Here is an 18,677-nt window from a genome sequence, read left to right on the forward strand (position 1 = left end):
CATACACAAAACTAAATTTCAGTTAATTGCAGATCTAAATATAAAATCTAAAACTAACAATCTTAGAAGAAAATATAAAAGAATGCGTCAATCACCATGGAGTAGGCAAAGATTTACTAAACAGAACACAAAAAGCATTAGCAACCAAATTTTAAAACTGGAAAAAATGAACTATATTAAAATTCATGCTTGGTGTCAAAAATCACCATTAAGAAAGGGAAATATCAACCAATAGGAAAGGATGATATTCATTACAAATATATCTAACAAAGGACTTATACCCAGAATATATTTTTGATAAAACTCAAAAATTAATGTGAAAAAGACACACAAGTAGAAAAATGAGCAGAAAAAATCTGAGGAGCCATTTACAAAAGAGGATACAGTATGGCTAATAAGCATATAAAGTGCTCAACTTTACTACTCATCAGTGCAATGCAAATACAACCACAGCGTAATAATTCTACCGCTACAAAAGAATGGCTAAAATAGAAACAATGGGGAAATAGCAAATGTTGTTGAGAATGTGGAGCAACGGCTCTGAAAAAGTGGCAGTATTTATAAAAGTTGAGCATCATTATATTCACTGGCCCAGGAATTCTAGTCCTAGATACGCATTTGTTCCAACTAAAGACATGTCTAGAATGTTCAACTACCTTAAGGGTACTATTCCCAAACTGGAAATGACAAAATGGCCAGTAACAGTAGAATTGATAAAAAAAAAAAAAAATTGTGACATATTTAGGCAATAGAATATCAAACAAGGAAGAATATAAAGAACCCTCAGCTATACACGAGGTGGCTGAAACTTACAAAGAGTGAGTGAAAAAAACCTGACACAAAAATAATGCATGCACTATGATTCCATTTATATAAAGTCTGTCAGAAGTCTAGGTAATCGTTATTTTTGGGACGTTGAAAGCGGGTACTGGAAGGGGACAGGAGGGGGGGTTCTGGGATGCAATGTTCTTTATTTCCTCTAAGTTCCTGTTATATGGGTTTCTCCAGTTTGTGAAAAATTATTCAGATATACCCAAATCAAAAAGTTTAAACTGAAACAAATAAAAATAATAATTGCAATGGATTACTTTATTTAAAACCAAGGAGGTCACAATGAACTCCTCTCTCCCCACCCCCAACTCCTGCGCACGCAGACGCACAATGAAGTGAAACCTCATTGGCTGGGATCAGTGACTCGCTTCTGAAAGCCGCGGCTTAGCACCATCTTTTCCATCTCCTGCTCGTTTTGCCTTCCCGCCATCTGACCTCCACAAGATTCAGCCCGGTAGTGTTGACCCCCTGGACTGGATTCCTGAGGCAAACAGTCACCCTTAAGGTCGGCAACAGCCTCTTCTGGGTTCACTGCAGTCCAACCAGCTCCCTACCCGCCGCCATTATGAACATCCGCAACGCTCGGCCAGATGATCTGATGAATATGCAGCACTGCAACCTCCTTTGCCTTCCTGAAAACTACCAGATGAAATACTATTTATATCATGGCCTTTCCTGGCCCCAGCTTTCTTACATCGCTGAGGATGAGGACGGGAAGATTGTGGGCTATGTCCTAGCCAAAATGGAGGAGGACCCAGATGATGTCCCGCATGGCCATATCACCTCACTGGCCGTGAAGCGTTCACACCGGCGCCTCGGCCTGGCCCAGAAGCTGATGGACCAGGCCTCCAGGGCCATGATAGAGAACTTTAACGCCAAATACGTGTCTCTGCATGTCAGGAAGAGTAACCGGGCAGCCTTGCACCTCTATTCTAACACCCTCAACTTTCAGATTAGTGAGGTGGAACCTAAATACTATGCAGATGGGGAGGATGCTTATGCTATGAAGCGGGATCTCTCGCAGATGGCAGATGAGCTGAGACGACAAGTGGACCTGAAGAAGGGCGGGTATGTGGTCCTGGGCTCCAGGGAGAACCAGGAGACACAGGGCAGCACACTTTGTGGTTCTGAAGAGGCCTGTCAGCAAAAGAACCCGGATACCGAAGACAGTGGCAGTGACAGCAAAGAACCTAAGGAGTCTGTGGAGAGCACCAACGTCCAAGACAGCTCAGAAGGCTCGGATTCCACCTCCTAGAGCATGCTTAAGGTATTCTGTCTTCCCTGACCCAGTACCTCCCTCTCCTAAATCCCTGCATCCATCCCACCTTGGCCTGCCCAATTCCATCCTCTCTTATCCCATTTTGGCCCTGCGAGGTTTTACGGTAAAAACCACCTGGTGACCTTAGGGAGAAGTTAGAGTGAGTTGAGGGAGACTCATTGCACGCTGTTGAAAGTGAAATACGATACCAGCTCATGCTGAAAGTAGATTAATTTCAATGAAGAAACAAGCATTTATCCTGCTTTCTGGGCATGAGTTGTATTTCAGGGTAATCACGTAGTTGATGGAAAGCATTTTTTTCTTTATGGAATTCCAGTTAGTAATAATGATAGAAATATAAAATCATCATTTTGCGACTCTTGATGAAATAATGGACCCAGCCAAGAGTCATCAGTGGCTAATAGCGTTAGATAAAAGTTGGAGCACTTTGTAGTGATGGATCAGACTGACAACACTTGAACTCAGTGTAGTCCGTCTTCACTAAACGTGGAGACAAATACTTGTCTCCTTATGCAACAGGAAGTGCACAGTACTACCTATGCAATATTCTTACCAAAAGAAAATTATAAGATCTAACTACCGTTTTACAGAAAATAGAGGGACTTGTTAAACTATACCATGATGCAAACAGTCAAATCCAGAATTAGAGGTTTTTACAAAACAAATGACCTGGTTTCTTCAACAAATAAATGGCACTGAAAAAAAAAAAGGATGAAGCATTTTCTGTTAAATTTTACAGATACGTTAACTAAACTCAACTGTTACGGACATTGTTTGGATACTGATTCAAACAAACATGTGTAAGACATTTTTGAGATAATCAGGCAAAATTTGAACAGGGACTGTATTGTATTAAGGAATTATAAATAATTTTATTAGAGGAGCTAAATGTTACTGTATTATTATGTTTAGAAAGTCCTTATCTGTTAGAGATACATACAGAAATAATTATAGTTGAAAGAATAGGATGCCAAGGATTTCCTTTAAAATAATCTAGCAAAAAAAGAACAAGATTGGAAGAGGGAAAAATGACATAAGAATGGCAATTATTGTTGGGTTGGGAAATGGGTACTTAGGGGCTTCCTTGTGCCATTTCCTCTTTTGAATGTGTGAAAATTAACATGAAAAATTAAAGAGCCAAAACTCTTTTTTTTTTTTTTTTTGAGATGGAGTCTCGCTCTGTCGCCCAGGCCGGAGTGCAGTGGTGCGATCTCAGCTCACTGCAACCTCTGCCTCCTGGGTTCAAGCCATTCTCTTGCCTCAGCCTCCCAAGTAGCTGGGACTCCAGGCGCCCACCACCTTGCCTGGCTAATTTTGTTGTTGTTGTTGTTTTGTTTTGTTTTGTTTTGTTTTTTGAGATGGAGTGTAGCTCTGTCGTCCAGGCTGGAGTGCAGTGGCGCCATCTTGGCTCACTGCAAGCTCCACCTTCCGGATTCACGCCATTCTCCTGCCTCACCCTCCGGAGTAGCTGGGACTACAGGTGCCCGCCACCAAGCCCGGCTAATTGTGCTTTTAGTAGAGACAGGGTTTCACCGTGTCTTAGCCAGGATGGTCTCGATCTCCTGTCGTGATCCACCCGCCTTGGCCTCCCGAAGTGCTGGGAATACAGGCATCAGCCACCGCGCCCGGCCTGATTTTTGTATTTTTAGTAGAGACGGGGTTTCAGCATATTGGCCAGGCTGGTCTCGAACTCCTGTCCTTGTTATCTGCCCGCCTCAGCCTCCCAAAGTGCTGCTATTACAGACGTGAGCCACTGCGCCCAGCTCTTGTACTTCTTAATACACACTTATGCTAATACTAAAAAACCACTGAAACTTAAGTTTTAAAGGATCGGTATGTTAGAAACAACTTAATTGTAATAATATAATACCACAGTATTTCTTCCATCAAAGAACTTTGTATCACCTTAGGAGTTTCAAGGGTCAGTGAGCTACTGGCAGTTTACAGGCTTTAACATCTTAATCCAGTCACCTTACCCTTACATAGTGTGAAAGGCAGCAACTTTCTCATGGCAAAATCTAGTTATAAATAGTGTATTCTGTAAATAATTTCAATAAGTGCTATTTGATTAGTCATTCATAAAAATATTTATTTGTCAGGCATTAGGCTTGGAGCTGAGTATACAGCAGTGATCAGAACAAACTGATGTTTATATTATATAGCATTTAAGAATAAATGGACTTTTTTTTGCATTTTAATGGCAAAACCCAAACTATAGCACACTAATCCCATTTTATTTTCATTTAGTTACAGTTCAATAGGTTATAAAAATTTAGATACAGTAAGTCTTTGGTGATTAGAAAGAATCTGTCCTCAGAGGAGGTTTTGCATTTGACTTTTAATAACCTTAAAGTTTCACAATGACTGATTCATTTGTTCTAATGCTAAAATAAAGGCAGCAGAACAGTCTAAAGGAAAAGATGAAATTAAGCAAAACTCGATGCCTTGAGAAAGCGTTGTCAAGTTTACACCTGTCTTGAAAACGGTGGAGTGTTCTATCAAGACTCTTTGAATCAACAAACCGTTTTTTAAAAATTTCAACTTTCAGATTCCTTCGTAGGACTTACACAGTATTGATCTCATCTTTGTAGTTACTTGCTTCTCTTCAGTGTTAAACTCTAGCTGAGAACAGAGCTAATCAGAGGTTGTTTTAAAACCATATATATACACATATTTTATATATATAAAGCCATATATATATAACTATATGTATTATGTACACACATACACCTATAAAACTTTGATGAATTCCAAAGCATTTAACATCTGCTATGAGAAACAAAAATAACTGCCACTCTAGTAAGAGAGAAAGAATAAATAAGAAAATTCATTGTTGTGTCACAGTTATAAATTTCAGCATACAAATTCAAGAATAATTGAACTGTTTCTTTATGATACTGTAATTGAACTTTATTTCTAAGTTGAAGGAAATGTTTCCTGGACTGAACTTCACACTCTTTGAGTTGTTATCTGCTGAGACATATTCAATGGCTGCATCCAATGTTTGATCCTCAGGATTCATTTCTGGGTCTTTTCCAACCAGAGGTCTCTTACCATTTTGGTAGCAAGGGTGTATGAGTATTAGTCTGCACAGGCTAACTGCTCTAAAAATTAACTTCCAAATCTCCATAACTTAACCCAGTAAAAGCTTATTTCTCACATCATGACAATGTGGGTCATCAGTGTGGTGGCGATGTGGAGTGGAGGGAAAAAGATGGACTAGGGTCCGTGGAATCATGCAGGGATCCATTTAGAATGGGGATTCTTAATTTTCTGTAGCTCCCTTTGGCAATCTGGTGAAGCAGAAAAATGTTTTAAAAGATGTAAAAATTATATCAGGTTACAGAGGAAAACAATTTTATTGATATACAGTTATCAAACTTTTGAAAATATTTTTGTTGTAATATATGTGCTTTTTGTTGGCATATTGAATAGCCTAATAATTACTATTATTTCGAAGTAAATTTTAGTATAAATGATATTTAAGATACCTTAAGTATCTATAATGTGATATGAAAATACCTATGATTTTTATTGGTGACAAAGTCTCAAGTATTGCTAATACTACTGTGCATTGATTCCTAACATGTTCATAATTTAAAGAATTGCCAGATTTCAGTTAGAAGTTGATGAAAATACAGAATTGTTTTCGTTCCACGTCCAAGGTCATGGTTCTCTTACATTTTATCAAATAGATCCCAGGTTAAGAACTCCTAATTCAATGACTCTTGTCATTTTTCTAGAATCATAAGACCTTCAAATGGTTCATATATATTCAACTAGCAGATGAGAGAAGAGAATGTATATAGTGGTTCATAAAGGTTTTAAAAGTCAAGGCTTACCCAACTAACTTCAGGGAAGGCTATGATATTTAGTTTAGCTTTGTGCTCAGGAAAGGAAGGAGTTCAGTAACAACACAGCATAGTATCTGCAACAATAGGAAACATCCTAGTGGTGCTCTGGACTATGAGAAGTTTTGCTTCCATGCCCAGTTAGGGGCATGGGATCATACAGCTGCTCTCACTCCATGATATAGCCCAGTGAACTCTGTTAGGCCATCTGAGGTTGTCTAAATAAACACCTGACATATATTTCTTCTGCTGTTTCACAAACTTGGACATGGAAGACAATGGGATTCTGTTATCTTGCTGCCATTATGCCACTAATTAAAACCTGGAACAAATGGTCCCTCTCCTCTGAAGTCCCCCAAACTGTCTAAATCTTCACTTCCATCCCATTTAACGGGGATTCACCAGCACATAGGTCTAGCTCCCTGAATGGGGAATGGCTACAGTGAAGAAAGAAAGAGCAGGAAAAACATTTAAAAGGCTCATACTGCAAAAGTACTATCCTTCTATAATTGTGGTGCTCCCTCCTGTGGAGCTGGAGTTCAAATACCTATAGAAAAATGTCCTAAAAAAATATTTTTCATTTTCTCTGTACTTTTGAATTTGGAAACAGAGACAGAGTTAGAAGTGATGCTGAGCAGGACAGTTGGTGAAGAACTGGTTGATTTCATCTGAAAAATGGTAACAAAAATTACTCTTAACCCTATGAAAACGCACTGTTTTGCAGGTATTCTAAGCACTGTTAATGATGTGTTTCATTTATTCCTTATAATAATCCTGTGAGGTAGGTACTGTTAGTCCCTTTTGTGGTTGAGGAAATCTTATCACAGAGAGGGCTGCATGTTACACAGATAGTAAGTGGAAAACAAGGATGCAAACTCAGGTGGTCAGACTCCATGATTGAGAGGATTAAATGAGTCAATCTGTGTAAATTGCTAAGCACAACTCCTCACACACAGTAAAATAGTCCGTAAATTGTAGCTGTTAAAATAATCGATAGTAAGAGTAACTTTTCAGGTTCTCTTCTTCTCCACGGTAATCAAATGATAAAATGTTGTGTATGAGCAGCAACAGTTTGCAATCTTGGAAGGGAAATGCATCTTAATGATTAAAATAGCTTTCACTGACAAGCTAAATGTCAAAGCATTCAGCTGAATCAACGCTCGTCAATGGCAGAGTTTCTAGGGAGCCATAGCAATGAAGACAGGTAGGTTCAAAACATGCTGGTTGAGGCAGGAATGTCATCAAACTGCTGCTTGTCTCCTGACAAGAAATATGTGGTTGATGATTAATAACAAAAATGAAAAAAATGCAAAATCTTAGCGTTTTCAATTGAGCTGGCAACATTAAGTTAAGTAAGGTTACTTTAGTGACTCTCCCTTTCTGGTTTATTCTTTGTGTTGCTAAGCTGTCATTCTAACAAAAAGTTGTTAAATATTCACATGAGCATTCACTGAAATAGACTGTTCTTAATTTTACCAGACAACTAATTATAACTGTAATGATATAATGAAATATGGAAGAAACCTACAGACTGACAGGTCTGGTAAATTCCTAGTATAACCTTACCCCAGAAATGCCAGAAACCATAGATTTCAAATGCAACTGCACTCTATGAAGATAAAGAGGGGTTTGGGAAGAGATAAAATATTGTTTTGAAATACTAATCAGATAGATGCCATTTGTTGAATTATTTATAATCTCTAACAATGTCACCTTTCAATCAGTGTATGATGACTGAAATGTAGGATGTAGGATGACTGAAATACTAACTTTTTCAGAAGTAACTGATAAAAGCAGAGGTTTTTCCTAAATTTTGTACTTTGTGCTCTCGTATATGAAATCTAATGAGCTTTTATGGTACAGGAGGTTAGATAGAATATTTAAAATTCTTTAAATGGGCAATGATTCAAGGAGCCAGCATAAAAGCCTTTCTGAAAATATTCTACAATGCCATTTCTGTAGATAAATATCTTTATAAAATTATAGGATTTTTTTTAAAGTAAAGCCATAATATTCTCTTTCATGTTTATAACAGCATATCGACAAATAGCTTATATTTTTCAGGCTTCCATAGCCCACCTTTAAGAAAACCTGATAATATAAAACTTTGAACTTAATAAGCTAAGACATTAAGGGCTTGGGCTGGACACAGTGGCTCATGCCTGTAATCCTAGCATTTTTGGAGGCCAAGGTGGGAGCATTACATGAGGCCAGGAGTTCAAGACCATCCTTGAAAATATAGCAAGACCTGGTCTGTACAAAAACTAAAAAAAATTAGCTAGCATGGTTGTGTATACTGGTGAGTGCTTGTAGTCCTAGCTACTCAGGAGGCTGAGGGTGGAGGATCACTTGTGCCCAGGAGTTTGAGGCTCCTGTGAGCTGTGATTGCACCACTGTGCTCCAGTCTGGGTGACTGAGCAAGACCCTGTCTCAAAAAAAGGACTACAACACTAACATTTTAAAGGGAATCTTTATGAAAAATACCTATACTCTTAAACAACAAACTGTCCTGTAGCCTTTATTATAGTGTTATTTGACTTCTTCAGTTTAATTTCTTAAAATTTTCAAGCAGTATTTACTGAGATAACTAAAACAGCTATATAATGTTTTTATATAACTTCTTTTGCATGCCTGTATTAACAAAATGAAAAAGGCAATGATGATAGTCTTTCTGGCCTATTCCTCCATATCTTGTATCTCTTTTGTTATAACAAATATACTTTAAAAAATAAGATTTTACATAATATTACCTCTTGCAACTGGCTTCACTTGTTATTCTGGCAACAGAATTTTCTAAAACAATGATTTTGTACAAAAATGCTTTTTAACTCTGTGCATAATAGTCAACCTCAATCTCATTTACTTCTGTGCATATGATAGATGGGAAGGTACTCAGTAAATATTTATTGAATGAATGAATGAATGAATGGATCTCTCAAATTACCTATATAATAATTTTTTTAAAGGAGAGAAAAATAAGGTATGTATGATACTACTTCCTTTTACCTGATGTAATTAGGGTACTTTAATTTGTGAATAAAGAAACATAATGCTTATTTGGGTTTCCTGTCCAGGTCTCACAGAAAGAAAATATGACTTATAGAGTAGGACACATTGCGTCTAACTTACCAAGAGCTAAAAAGGCCTTTCATTTCTTTAGAATTGGAATAAATTTTCTTTTGAGTGGAGTAGGATGGGACAGAATTTAAAGATGACAAGCAAAATTATCTCAGTTTCTTTAGTTTTAAAATAGGTTCTTTGGTGGTAAATTGCAGTTTTTTGGTGTTCTTTCCGTCCCTTTCTCCTGGCAGAAACGTCCTGTAGATGTCTGGAAAGGTTCATGTGTTCTTACGGCAAGGAGGGGAGAGAGCCCCAGATCTGTGTGTGGCCTTTGTGCAGTCATCTGAATTCTCACTGACGTCCATGGAGATATATCTAGTCCAAACTAGTTACTGGGTTTCTTTATCTGCTACTTCAGTCTGTCATTAACTAAACCAGTATTCTTTCAGACTTGTCAGAGCTTATAGCTCTCCCGTTCTCATTTGTTTTCTTCTCATTTTTCAACAGCATTGCAGGTCCTCATGTCTCAACCACATCTACCCTGTGAACCCTGGTTTAGTCTGTCTGCTCTGCAGCATCTGCTGTGGGGATCATCTCACAGTGATCAGAATGGCTTCCCACTCTCAACTCTAAACAACCACCTTTCACGTATCCTGCTGGGATCATGAAGGAATACCTGGACATAAGAGCTGCTGCACAACAGCCAACGAAGTTTGAGACCTGCCGTTACAGAACCTTTCTTGGCCTACTCACACCATGCTGCCATTTTATTGTGTTTGTAGTAGTCCTCTGTTGGGTGTGGTTATCCTGCAAGTTTTTCTCCTTTTAGAATGATGAACAGGAAGCAGGGCAAACTCTTAAAGCTTTCCAGCTTTCAGTTTTTTGTTTTTGTTTTTTTTTTTTTAACCATTATTTACCTGGGTTTTCATCCATATTTTTTTGCCATTATTTTACCTGAGTTTTCATCCTTGAGGAGGTGAGGTAGTCACAACCATGAAGTCAGACCTTATGCCCCCTTCCTCCTCTTTCCTGGAAGAAGTATTCTGTTTCTTTTTCCTTTCTCTGGGAACTCCTCCTTTATACTATTCCCCCACAATTTTTTTTTTTTTTTTTTTTTTTGAGGAGGGCATCACCTTCCCAGTGGAAAAAGGTGTTAAGTTAGGGACTTCTACTGTACAATCAGAACTTGGAGATTTTAAGAGAAGGACAAACGGTAATTAAATTGGAATCTCTAATATGCTTGTTTGTGTTAGTTTTTTGGGATGATGTTACTTGGCATTTATTGAGTACCTGCAGTGTTCACACACAATGCCAGGGCCTTCATTAGTAATATATTTAACCCTTTAACCCTCTCAGCAACCCTGTAAAGTAGGTATTATTATCCCTGCTTTACATATGAGGGAACTAAAGCTCAGAGAAGTGAATTAAATATCCAGGATCTGAACCCAATTCTGTTTGAATTCAAAGCCAAAGTTCCTTCTTCTTTCCTGTTCCTACTCTTTGCATTTTATTTATGTGTTAAAATTTTAGCAAAAATGGAGAATCTGCTGTTTAAAAATGTGTTTGCTTAATACATGCCTACTGTATGTCAATTGTGAATATATAACCTACAATTATAATTACTTTTATTATTTTTCTCTAGTAAAAATAAGTGAAGACAAAGTACTTTGACCTCTGCAGTAAAAGTCACCAGATAAATCCAGAGTTATCATTACTTAATATTGTTTTTATGTTCACAATGTGAATTACCAAAGTATATAACATTTTTCATGTTTAAACTTTTATGAAAACTGGTGTGTATGGATTTAAGTCAAAGCCTGGACTTTACCTGGTGACAAGAGGTAAGTCTTTTCTGTGTAATCATAATTAGCCCTGCTAAGCACTTCTTACAGATCTACCCCAGTGCACTCTAAGAATGTCTACCTAATGGTAAATGATTGCTTGAGGCAGATAAAAAAGTTTTTCCCTACATGAAAGGATTTGCCATTTCTTGTGCTAATACAGTATGATACAATCTGTCTTTCCATCTTTTCCTTTTTCTTTTTAATTTTCTATCTCCATGCTGAATTATTTTATTCTTTCCTCTCAACCATGTGTTTATCTCTTTATTTTTAAATATTACAACCTTCTAACATCTGTCTCCAGGGCAGCATAATCTTACTGATGAAATATTCCATGTTTTCCTTGAGCTTTTGTCAATATGTCTTTGTGTTAACAGCTTAGCAGATGGAGAAACAGAAGGAGCAGCCTCAGCTTACCTGAATGATTTTTCTCCAGCACCAGGCACATTGACTTGCTGTCTCTAGTAACTTGATAAGAGTTGGAGCAATTGGCAAATGAGAAATGATATATGACTTCTGCAGTGTTATTTACTAAAATAATTGGCTGCATTTCTTTGTTATCATTATATCTTCTTTCCCAGTCTCGTACCAGGAGAAAGCAGAATTATAGCACTATCTGGTTTGGGCTATCCCTGTTGAGATAATAAAAATATAAACAATAATACTAATATTGCTTTGGGCATAGATTAGCATGTTCATAATGGTTCCAGGATAGTAGTGGTGATTTTGCAGCAGCAGGGGCTTTTTGAAACACAAATGGTGGGAGTGTGTGGCACCATATTTTTCGTAATAGCATTGCTCTTTTTACACAACAAAAGAGATTTTTTTTTTTTTAATTCTGAATGGACTGACTACTTTTTACTGAAGCACAGTCCTAGAGAGAGCAAAGCAAGGCTTTGAAGCAAGGAGGGAAGATAGTAATGGTGTGAATATCCTGGTACTAGCTATATTTTATTCACTTGCAGCTTTAAATAAATTGGATGTGCTCAGGTCTGCTAGCAGATATTTAAAGATATTGATCAGGACGCTAAGTTTTCTTTGGTTAAAAGAAGAAAACTTGTGAATGAAGCCTGTGAGTTCCTAGTTAGAGTCTGTGTGGGTTTCCCTTTGGAGATAAGAGCAAGAGGCAAGAGATGACCATCTGAAATAAAAATAATGGGGTGTGTGGATATATGGGAGAAATGGGGACTAGTACTGGGAATTAGTCCAAAGCCAGGAAAATTTAGAAAGGATCTCCGGACTGAAACACTGGAAGGAAAGTTTTCTTTATTTTTTATGTGCAGCTAAGTCATTTGGGTATTATGTTAAAAATGCAGACTTTTTTTCAGTATGTCTGGTGGGGCCTGAGTATCTGCATTTCTAACTAATTCCTACATTGCTCATGTTGCTGGTCCGGGAACCACACTTTGACTAGTAAGGGTCTTAAAGCTCATCTCCAACTCTTGAACTGGGGTCCAAAACACCTGTGACTATCCATTAGGTCATTTTATAATGGATTAGACCCTAAATAATTCAGATTCCCCTTCTTAAATATACATTTACATAAATCCTGTTTGTCTTTGAGATTGTGTCTTGATGGCCTAATAATTTCAATAAAAAGTTCGTTAAAAATGTGTACAAAAAAGTATGTGTGTATGTATATATATAAAAAATGTATCGATAATCAACATTTTATCTGTTAGGATGCTTTGATATAACAATTTTGCCTCATTGACTTCTAGGCAAGTGAATGGTGTATGAGATTTTTAAAAATTTCACTTCTAACTCTTAACTTTATTGTGTTCATTGGTTGATAAATTAGCTCAGACACAAATTGTTTTCCATGCTGACAACATTTGACAGGATTTGAAAAAGACTACTGAGTCTTTTTTTTTTTTAATTTTAAGGAGTAGCAGACCTATGTGTGGGTTCAGGTGGTCTAATAGAGATTTTCCATTCAGGGATAAGAATTTCTAGCCCATTGTTTCTCAAAGTATAGTTCATATGCTTATTGAATCAGAATCACCTGGGTGCTATGTTAAAAATGCAGTTTCTTTGTCTCTGGCTCAGACTTACAAAATCAGTCCTGTATTTTTAACAACCCTGCAGGTGATTGTTTTGCACACTGTCATCTGAAAATCACTGATCAGTACAAGGCATTGAATTCTTCATAAAGATAATGTGAAGGGAGCTTTTTTCCATGGTAATACTCTCTAGATAATTCATCAAAAGAAGCAAATAATTCAGAGCAGATAAAACAAATTTTTGTTTATTATAAAACATATGGGAAAGGGTGAGGTGGTATATGGTAACTCTGCTCACTTTCTGTAAACTTAAAACTGTTTTAAAAATAATGTATAAATTAAAAATATTTTTAAAGTACATAAATGTGAACATTTGACACAGATTCTTCCATAAGTATTTTACATAAATGTGAGATCATGTGTGTTATTTTTTAGGGCTTTTTTGGTCATTGCTTTCCTCCTCCTCCTTTCTTTTCAAGCAAACCATAGCTACAACTTGGCAATGGCGGTATACAGCAAAAGCCTGAAGGATGAGAACATTCACAAATGACACTATGAAATTTGTCACCATTTGCTTCGGGAACAGAAATCTCAAATACTGCAGTGCCTTGTTAGGAACCAGACACCTAGCATGTCTGGAACCACATGTCCTTCCATGCATGTCATTAGCTTCTCATATCCCATCACCATCTGGGCATCTTGAGTTAGAACTTCTAAGAACACAGTACCCAGCCAAAATCCAATGAAACAGACTAAATGACTTATCAAGGTCCTTTTTATATTAATACTTTCTCCTAGACATGAATGTTTCTTTTGAAATCTAGAAAGATCATTTCCTTGAGGTGCACTTGAAAGGTTATTTAAACACCATGTTTCCTTATTAGGGCATGGGAATTACATTTTGTGAGGTTCTGGGGAAAAAAAATCTTTTCATTTTAAATCATACATATATTCCTTTCCTAACCAAAATTAAGATAGATTTCACACCTTTGGAATGTTGTCATCACCTCAACTGCATTTTATGGAAGCTTACCTAGAGAACACAGTCCTTAGCGAGTTGAGTGATTTTCACAAGTGGTGGTTCAATAGAGTGAGAAATCACAGAGCGAGGAGTCCAACAGCTGAAATTTTAGTCCTAGTTTGGCTTTTTACCACCTGGATATCCTCTGGCACATCAGTTTTCTCATTTACAAAATAGAGATAAAAATAACTTGTGCTTTTAGGGTTATTGTGTAATGAGTTAGTGTAAAAAACAACTGCACTGTAATTTGTAAAAAGAAAAATGTTACTGTAAACGTTTACTTTTTAGACATTTTTACCCCTCAATTTAAACTGGTATAGAGTAACTGATCTTTTTTTTTGTTTCCTCTGTAATGGTCCAGGAAAGAACCAGTGTTTCAGAGAATTTATCATCAAACAATAACTGTGTCAAGCAATGACAAATATATGCATGTATGTGGATATTTCAAGGGGCAAAATACGGAGAAGATGAATTCCTGTAAATATAGCAAGCCAACTTTCTATACATTCATTTAAAAAGAAAAGACTCAATAAAAGTTATCTTTTACTCTCTTGACCTAAGCATTCATATGTAATATATTTTTCATGTAAAGCAAACTGTACTTAATCTCCTATTTACATGGTTTTGAATAAAATAAATTCACACACACATACACAGTGACCAAAATTTTTATGTATTCAAAAACTAGTAAACTGGCTGGGCCTGGTGCCTCATGCCTGTAATCCCAACTAATCAAGAGGTGATGTGGGAGGATCCCTTGAGGCCAGGTGTTTGAGATCAGCCGGGGCAGCTAAGCAAGACCGCAACTCTTTTGTTTTATGAGATGGAGTCTCGCTCTGCCACACCCAGGCTGGAGTCCAGTGGCACAGTCTCGGCTCACTGCAACCTCCACCTCCCAGGTTAATTCTCCTGCCTCAACCTCCCGAGTAGCTGGATAGCTGGAACTACAGGCGTGTGCCACGACGCCTGGCTAATTTTTGTATTTTTAGTAGAGACGGGGTTTCACCATGTTGGTCAGGCTGGTCTCAAACTGCCAACCTCAGGTGATCTACCAGCTATGGCCTCCCAAAGTGCTGGGATTGCAGGCATGAGCCACCGTGCCCGGCCAAGACCCCCAACTCTTAAATAAATAAAACATTAGTAAACCATGATAATACATTAGGGCAAACATCTGGCTGGTTTTTCTTTACCAGAACTTTAAAGAGTGTTAAGTCTCATAGTCTGGCTTTTATTCCTGAAAGCTGGTACACAAGTTAAAAGTTTGTTTGTTAAATACATCTTACAAAGAATTGTGAAAAATCATGTACTCTCTTGTATAAGGAGGCTTTTAGGAAACAAATATTTCTAATTGCTCCTTTGGCAATCAAGACATTTTTGCATCCTGGGACAGTGTCGCTTAGTAAGATTCCCAGTGAGTGAGCGGTAGATCTCTTTTGTAAAGTGGCAGATGGATTAATGTGAAAGAAAGGTGAGAAAGAGGCAGCCCCATAGAACTGCTCCTAGGCAAATCACTTTAGAAAGGCGTACATATGAAATTGAGAATGCAGAATTTGAGTTCCTTAAAATTACTTATGTCTGTGTAGTCCTTGAAAGGCAATAATCAAATATATATTTTTCAACATTTAATACATGTTCTTTAATTTTATTATCTTCCTTATAATTGTTGGGGGTGGGGTAGATTAAGCTTACCAGTAGGTATTTAAGCTGAAACGTCACGGCTTTTGTGTGCCTAATTAGCATCATTGCCTCAACTGCATTGAGTTAATAGGTGGTAGTATCACAGAGGTTAAACTCATTCACTTTAGGGTATACCTAGAGTTACACCCTAAGGTACCTGCTTTGGAAATGTTGAAATATGTAATTGCATATACCTTCCTTTATAAAGATAGCAACCCTATCAAAACTAAATCCTTGGCAGGCTAATAAGAGTGTCATGAAATAACCTGAAATTGTCATTTGTCAGCAGATGATAGAAATCTGAATTCAGAGTTAGAAAACTGGTTTAGGAGTGACAGTGTATGAAGGAGAAAATTGTCAGCTATTAGAAAGTCGAAGATGCTATTTTTATAAAGGCAAGGTGAAAAAAAGACTATGACAGTTGTATTGGATCCTTTGTTTTCTTTGTTCAAGAAAAAACATAGTTTTAATTACTGACTTGAATTTTATTTTCATAATGTAGTTTTTATAATAATTGGGTACCTTGAATCATTAGACTATATTTATAGATTAAATTTTTGCATGCTGTACAATTCTTATTAAAAGACATTTGGGTCAGTTTTGCTAAAAAACAGAAGTTCCTGTCTTTAATGAGGCAAAAGCATAATAGTGGCTTAAATTAGAATGTAAAGCTTTTGGAATCACCCTGTAATTCATGGCTTATCCCTGAGAATTCAAAGCTTTATAAATTATAAATCTTTTCCAGGACACCATACACACTGTCTTAAGTCAAATAGTGCTGGGCTAAGCCAAAGTCATAAATGAATTCTTCACTCATCCCTGGGCCCAGTATTATTTTTTTCTAGCTTACATTATACACCCTGGCCAAAACTAGAATTCCTTCAAAATAAGCCACACTGCCATATCACCTTTTCACTTCCTTTTCTCTTTCTGCTACTTCTTCCCACAGTTAAATCTATCAGTCAATGAAACCTACATTATAGCTGGTAATAAGCAACTTTTATAAATTATTAATAACTGGCAGACTTGCTCCCATAAATAATATTTAAATTTAATTCAAATAAACCTCCAATTGGTAGATTAAACCTACCTAACAAATACCATTCTTACTCTACCTGTTTCAAGATCTAAACTGGGACTCCATGGGGTGTCCTGCCATCTTGAGTCACAGTTTTCAAAAGAAAGGAAGGAGGTATTTCCTGTCTATAAGCAAGTGCAGGAATTAAGGTGCTAAGTAAGGCAAACATTGTTGTATTTGAACCCCTGAAACTTCCTTTTCTGCATCTTTCTTCCAGTACCTTCTTGTTTCTTCTATATCTTCAGCAATTCTAAAGTCTCAATTTCCACATCCACAAAATAGGAATAGGAATAAGTTTGCTTTAAGGACCTGTAGAGTTGTTGTGAGGGTAAAATAAGGAAATTCACAGAAATAAACTGATAACCAGAAAATATTAAGGATACCAAAATATTGTTTCAGCTACTTCCTTTTTAGTTGTTGAGTAAACATTTTAATAAGTCTAATCATTCCAATACGTGTTTTTATGTTTGAATATTATTTTTGGCAGAAAGATGACTAAGTGATCATTGACTGTTTTTGTCTTTCCAGTTTTTTCTCCATTGTCTAACTTGTCTCTGAATGTGCCCAGGCAATAGCAGGTGCTCAAGTAAAAGGACGAATGAATGAAAATGAATGGTTCACAGATGAGGAATAATTGAGCCAATAAAAATTATAATGAATCTCATTTTATATCAATAACGATAGAACAGGCTGGGCGCGGAGGCTCACGCCTGTAATTCCAGCACTTTGGGAGGCCAAGGCGGGCGGATCATGAGATCAGGAGATCAAGACCATCCTGGCTAACACAGAGAAACACTGTCTCTACTAAAAATACAAACAATTAGCTGGGCGTGGTGGCGGGCGCCTGCGGTCCTAGCTACCCGGAAGGCTGAGGCAGGAGAACGGCGTGAACCCAGGAGGTGGAGCTTGCAGTGAGCCGAGATCTCGCCACTGCACTCCAGCCTGGGCGACACAATGAGAGACTCCGTCTCAAAACAAAACAACAACACTCGATAGAATAAGAATTCTTTTCAAACAATAAATACTATGTATAGAAGAAAATATTCCAGTGCTGTTTTATGCCAATAGTGAAGTATGTCTATTTCCATACCCTGTTTTCAATTCTAAAAAACAAATATCTTCCTAACATGTCCTTGGACAAAAGGTAAAAATAAGAGGCACAGGTAAATAGAGAACACATCAAATCTCTTAATCAAGATGTGTTTTACCAAATATAACAGCAAACAATAAGCAAACATGATGATCACCAGCAAAATCCTGAGCATTGCAAATCCAGTTTTCAGTCTGGAAATACTGCTAAAATTACATATGAAATGCTTTGAAAATACCACAGTACAATATGATTTTCATTGGTGTTTGTTTTTGAAAGGAAAAAAATGTCTAAAGTATTATTTTAGTCCATGTGCAAAGCAAATTGTTTCATCTGTTAAAAAAGAAATGAGCAATAATCTCCAAGAAATCATCTTGACCAGCATTAATGACTAGTTTGGTAGTTAACAGCCCAAGGCATAGCCAGAGGCTATTAAGGCTCTTGGGGGAAAGAAAAGGTTGGTAGATTGTGGTTTACCAGTAATTAATTATAGGTATGAATCAAAACTTCCTAAGAAAAGAGATTAAAGTTACTTTGGATGACTTTATGTGTATGCTTATCTTTTCATACATCCCCCTGCCATACCTTTTCTAATAAACAGGAAAAGAAGATGATGCCATCATTTCACAAACCAAGTTGAATTGGAAATAATTCACATAATGAAACAGGAAACACATGGGACCAATTAATGCTTTTTCAAGCTTGGACTATATAACTATAAGAAGCACTTAAAAAAAAAACTCAGTCTAACACATTAGTTGATTGTTGGTGAAATGAAACTCAATCATGAGATCATAAGGATTTTTAGAAGCTTTTTTTTTTTTAGTTTTTAATCCTATCTCAATAAAAGTAAATACATAAGGATTATACATAAACCAAATCTGAAGTAATATAGATTGGGGAAACCTCAAGAGGGTCAGGAGATAATGAAGATTATTCCTCAATA

At 36.9% G+C, this 18,677-nt stretch overlaps 1 protein-coding gene across 1 annotated transcript; it reads left to right on the plus strand.

Annotated features, from left to right (window-relative positions):
* The first annotated feature begins 1,206 nt into the window (after positions 1-1,206).
* NAA11 (N-alpha-acetyltransferase 11, NatA catalytic subunit) lies at positions 1,207-10,256 on the plus strand. Its single transcript, XM_033214318.1, has 2 exons — positions 1,207-2,098; positions 9,529-10,256. The coding sequence occupies exon 1, from the start codon at positions 1,397-1,399 to the stop codon at positions 2,084-2,086; it is 690 nt and encodes a 229-aa protein (XP_033070209.1). The 5' UTR covers positions 1,207-1,396; the 3' UTR covers positions 2,087-2,098; positions 9,529-10,256.
* The last annotated feature ends 8,421 nt before the right edge of the window (positions 10,257-18,677 follow it).

Source organism: Trachypithecus francoisi, unplaced genomic scaffold (genome assembly GCF_009764315.1).
Source record: "Trachypithecus francoisi isolate TF-2019V2 unplaced genomic scaffold, Tfra_2.0 Lachesis_group1, whole genome shotgun sequence".
In the NCBI taxonomy this organism is placed as follows: domain Eukaryota; kingdom Metazoa; phylum Chordata; class Mammalia; order Primates; family Cercopithecidae; genus Trachypithecus; species Trachypithecus francoisi.

Bases quoted from the DNA above. Each gene is read 5' to 3' on its own strand.
- NAA11 (XM_033214318.1), top strand. From the start codon at position 1,397: ATGAACATCCGCAACGCTCGGCCAGATGATCTGATGAATATGCAGCAC.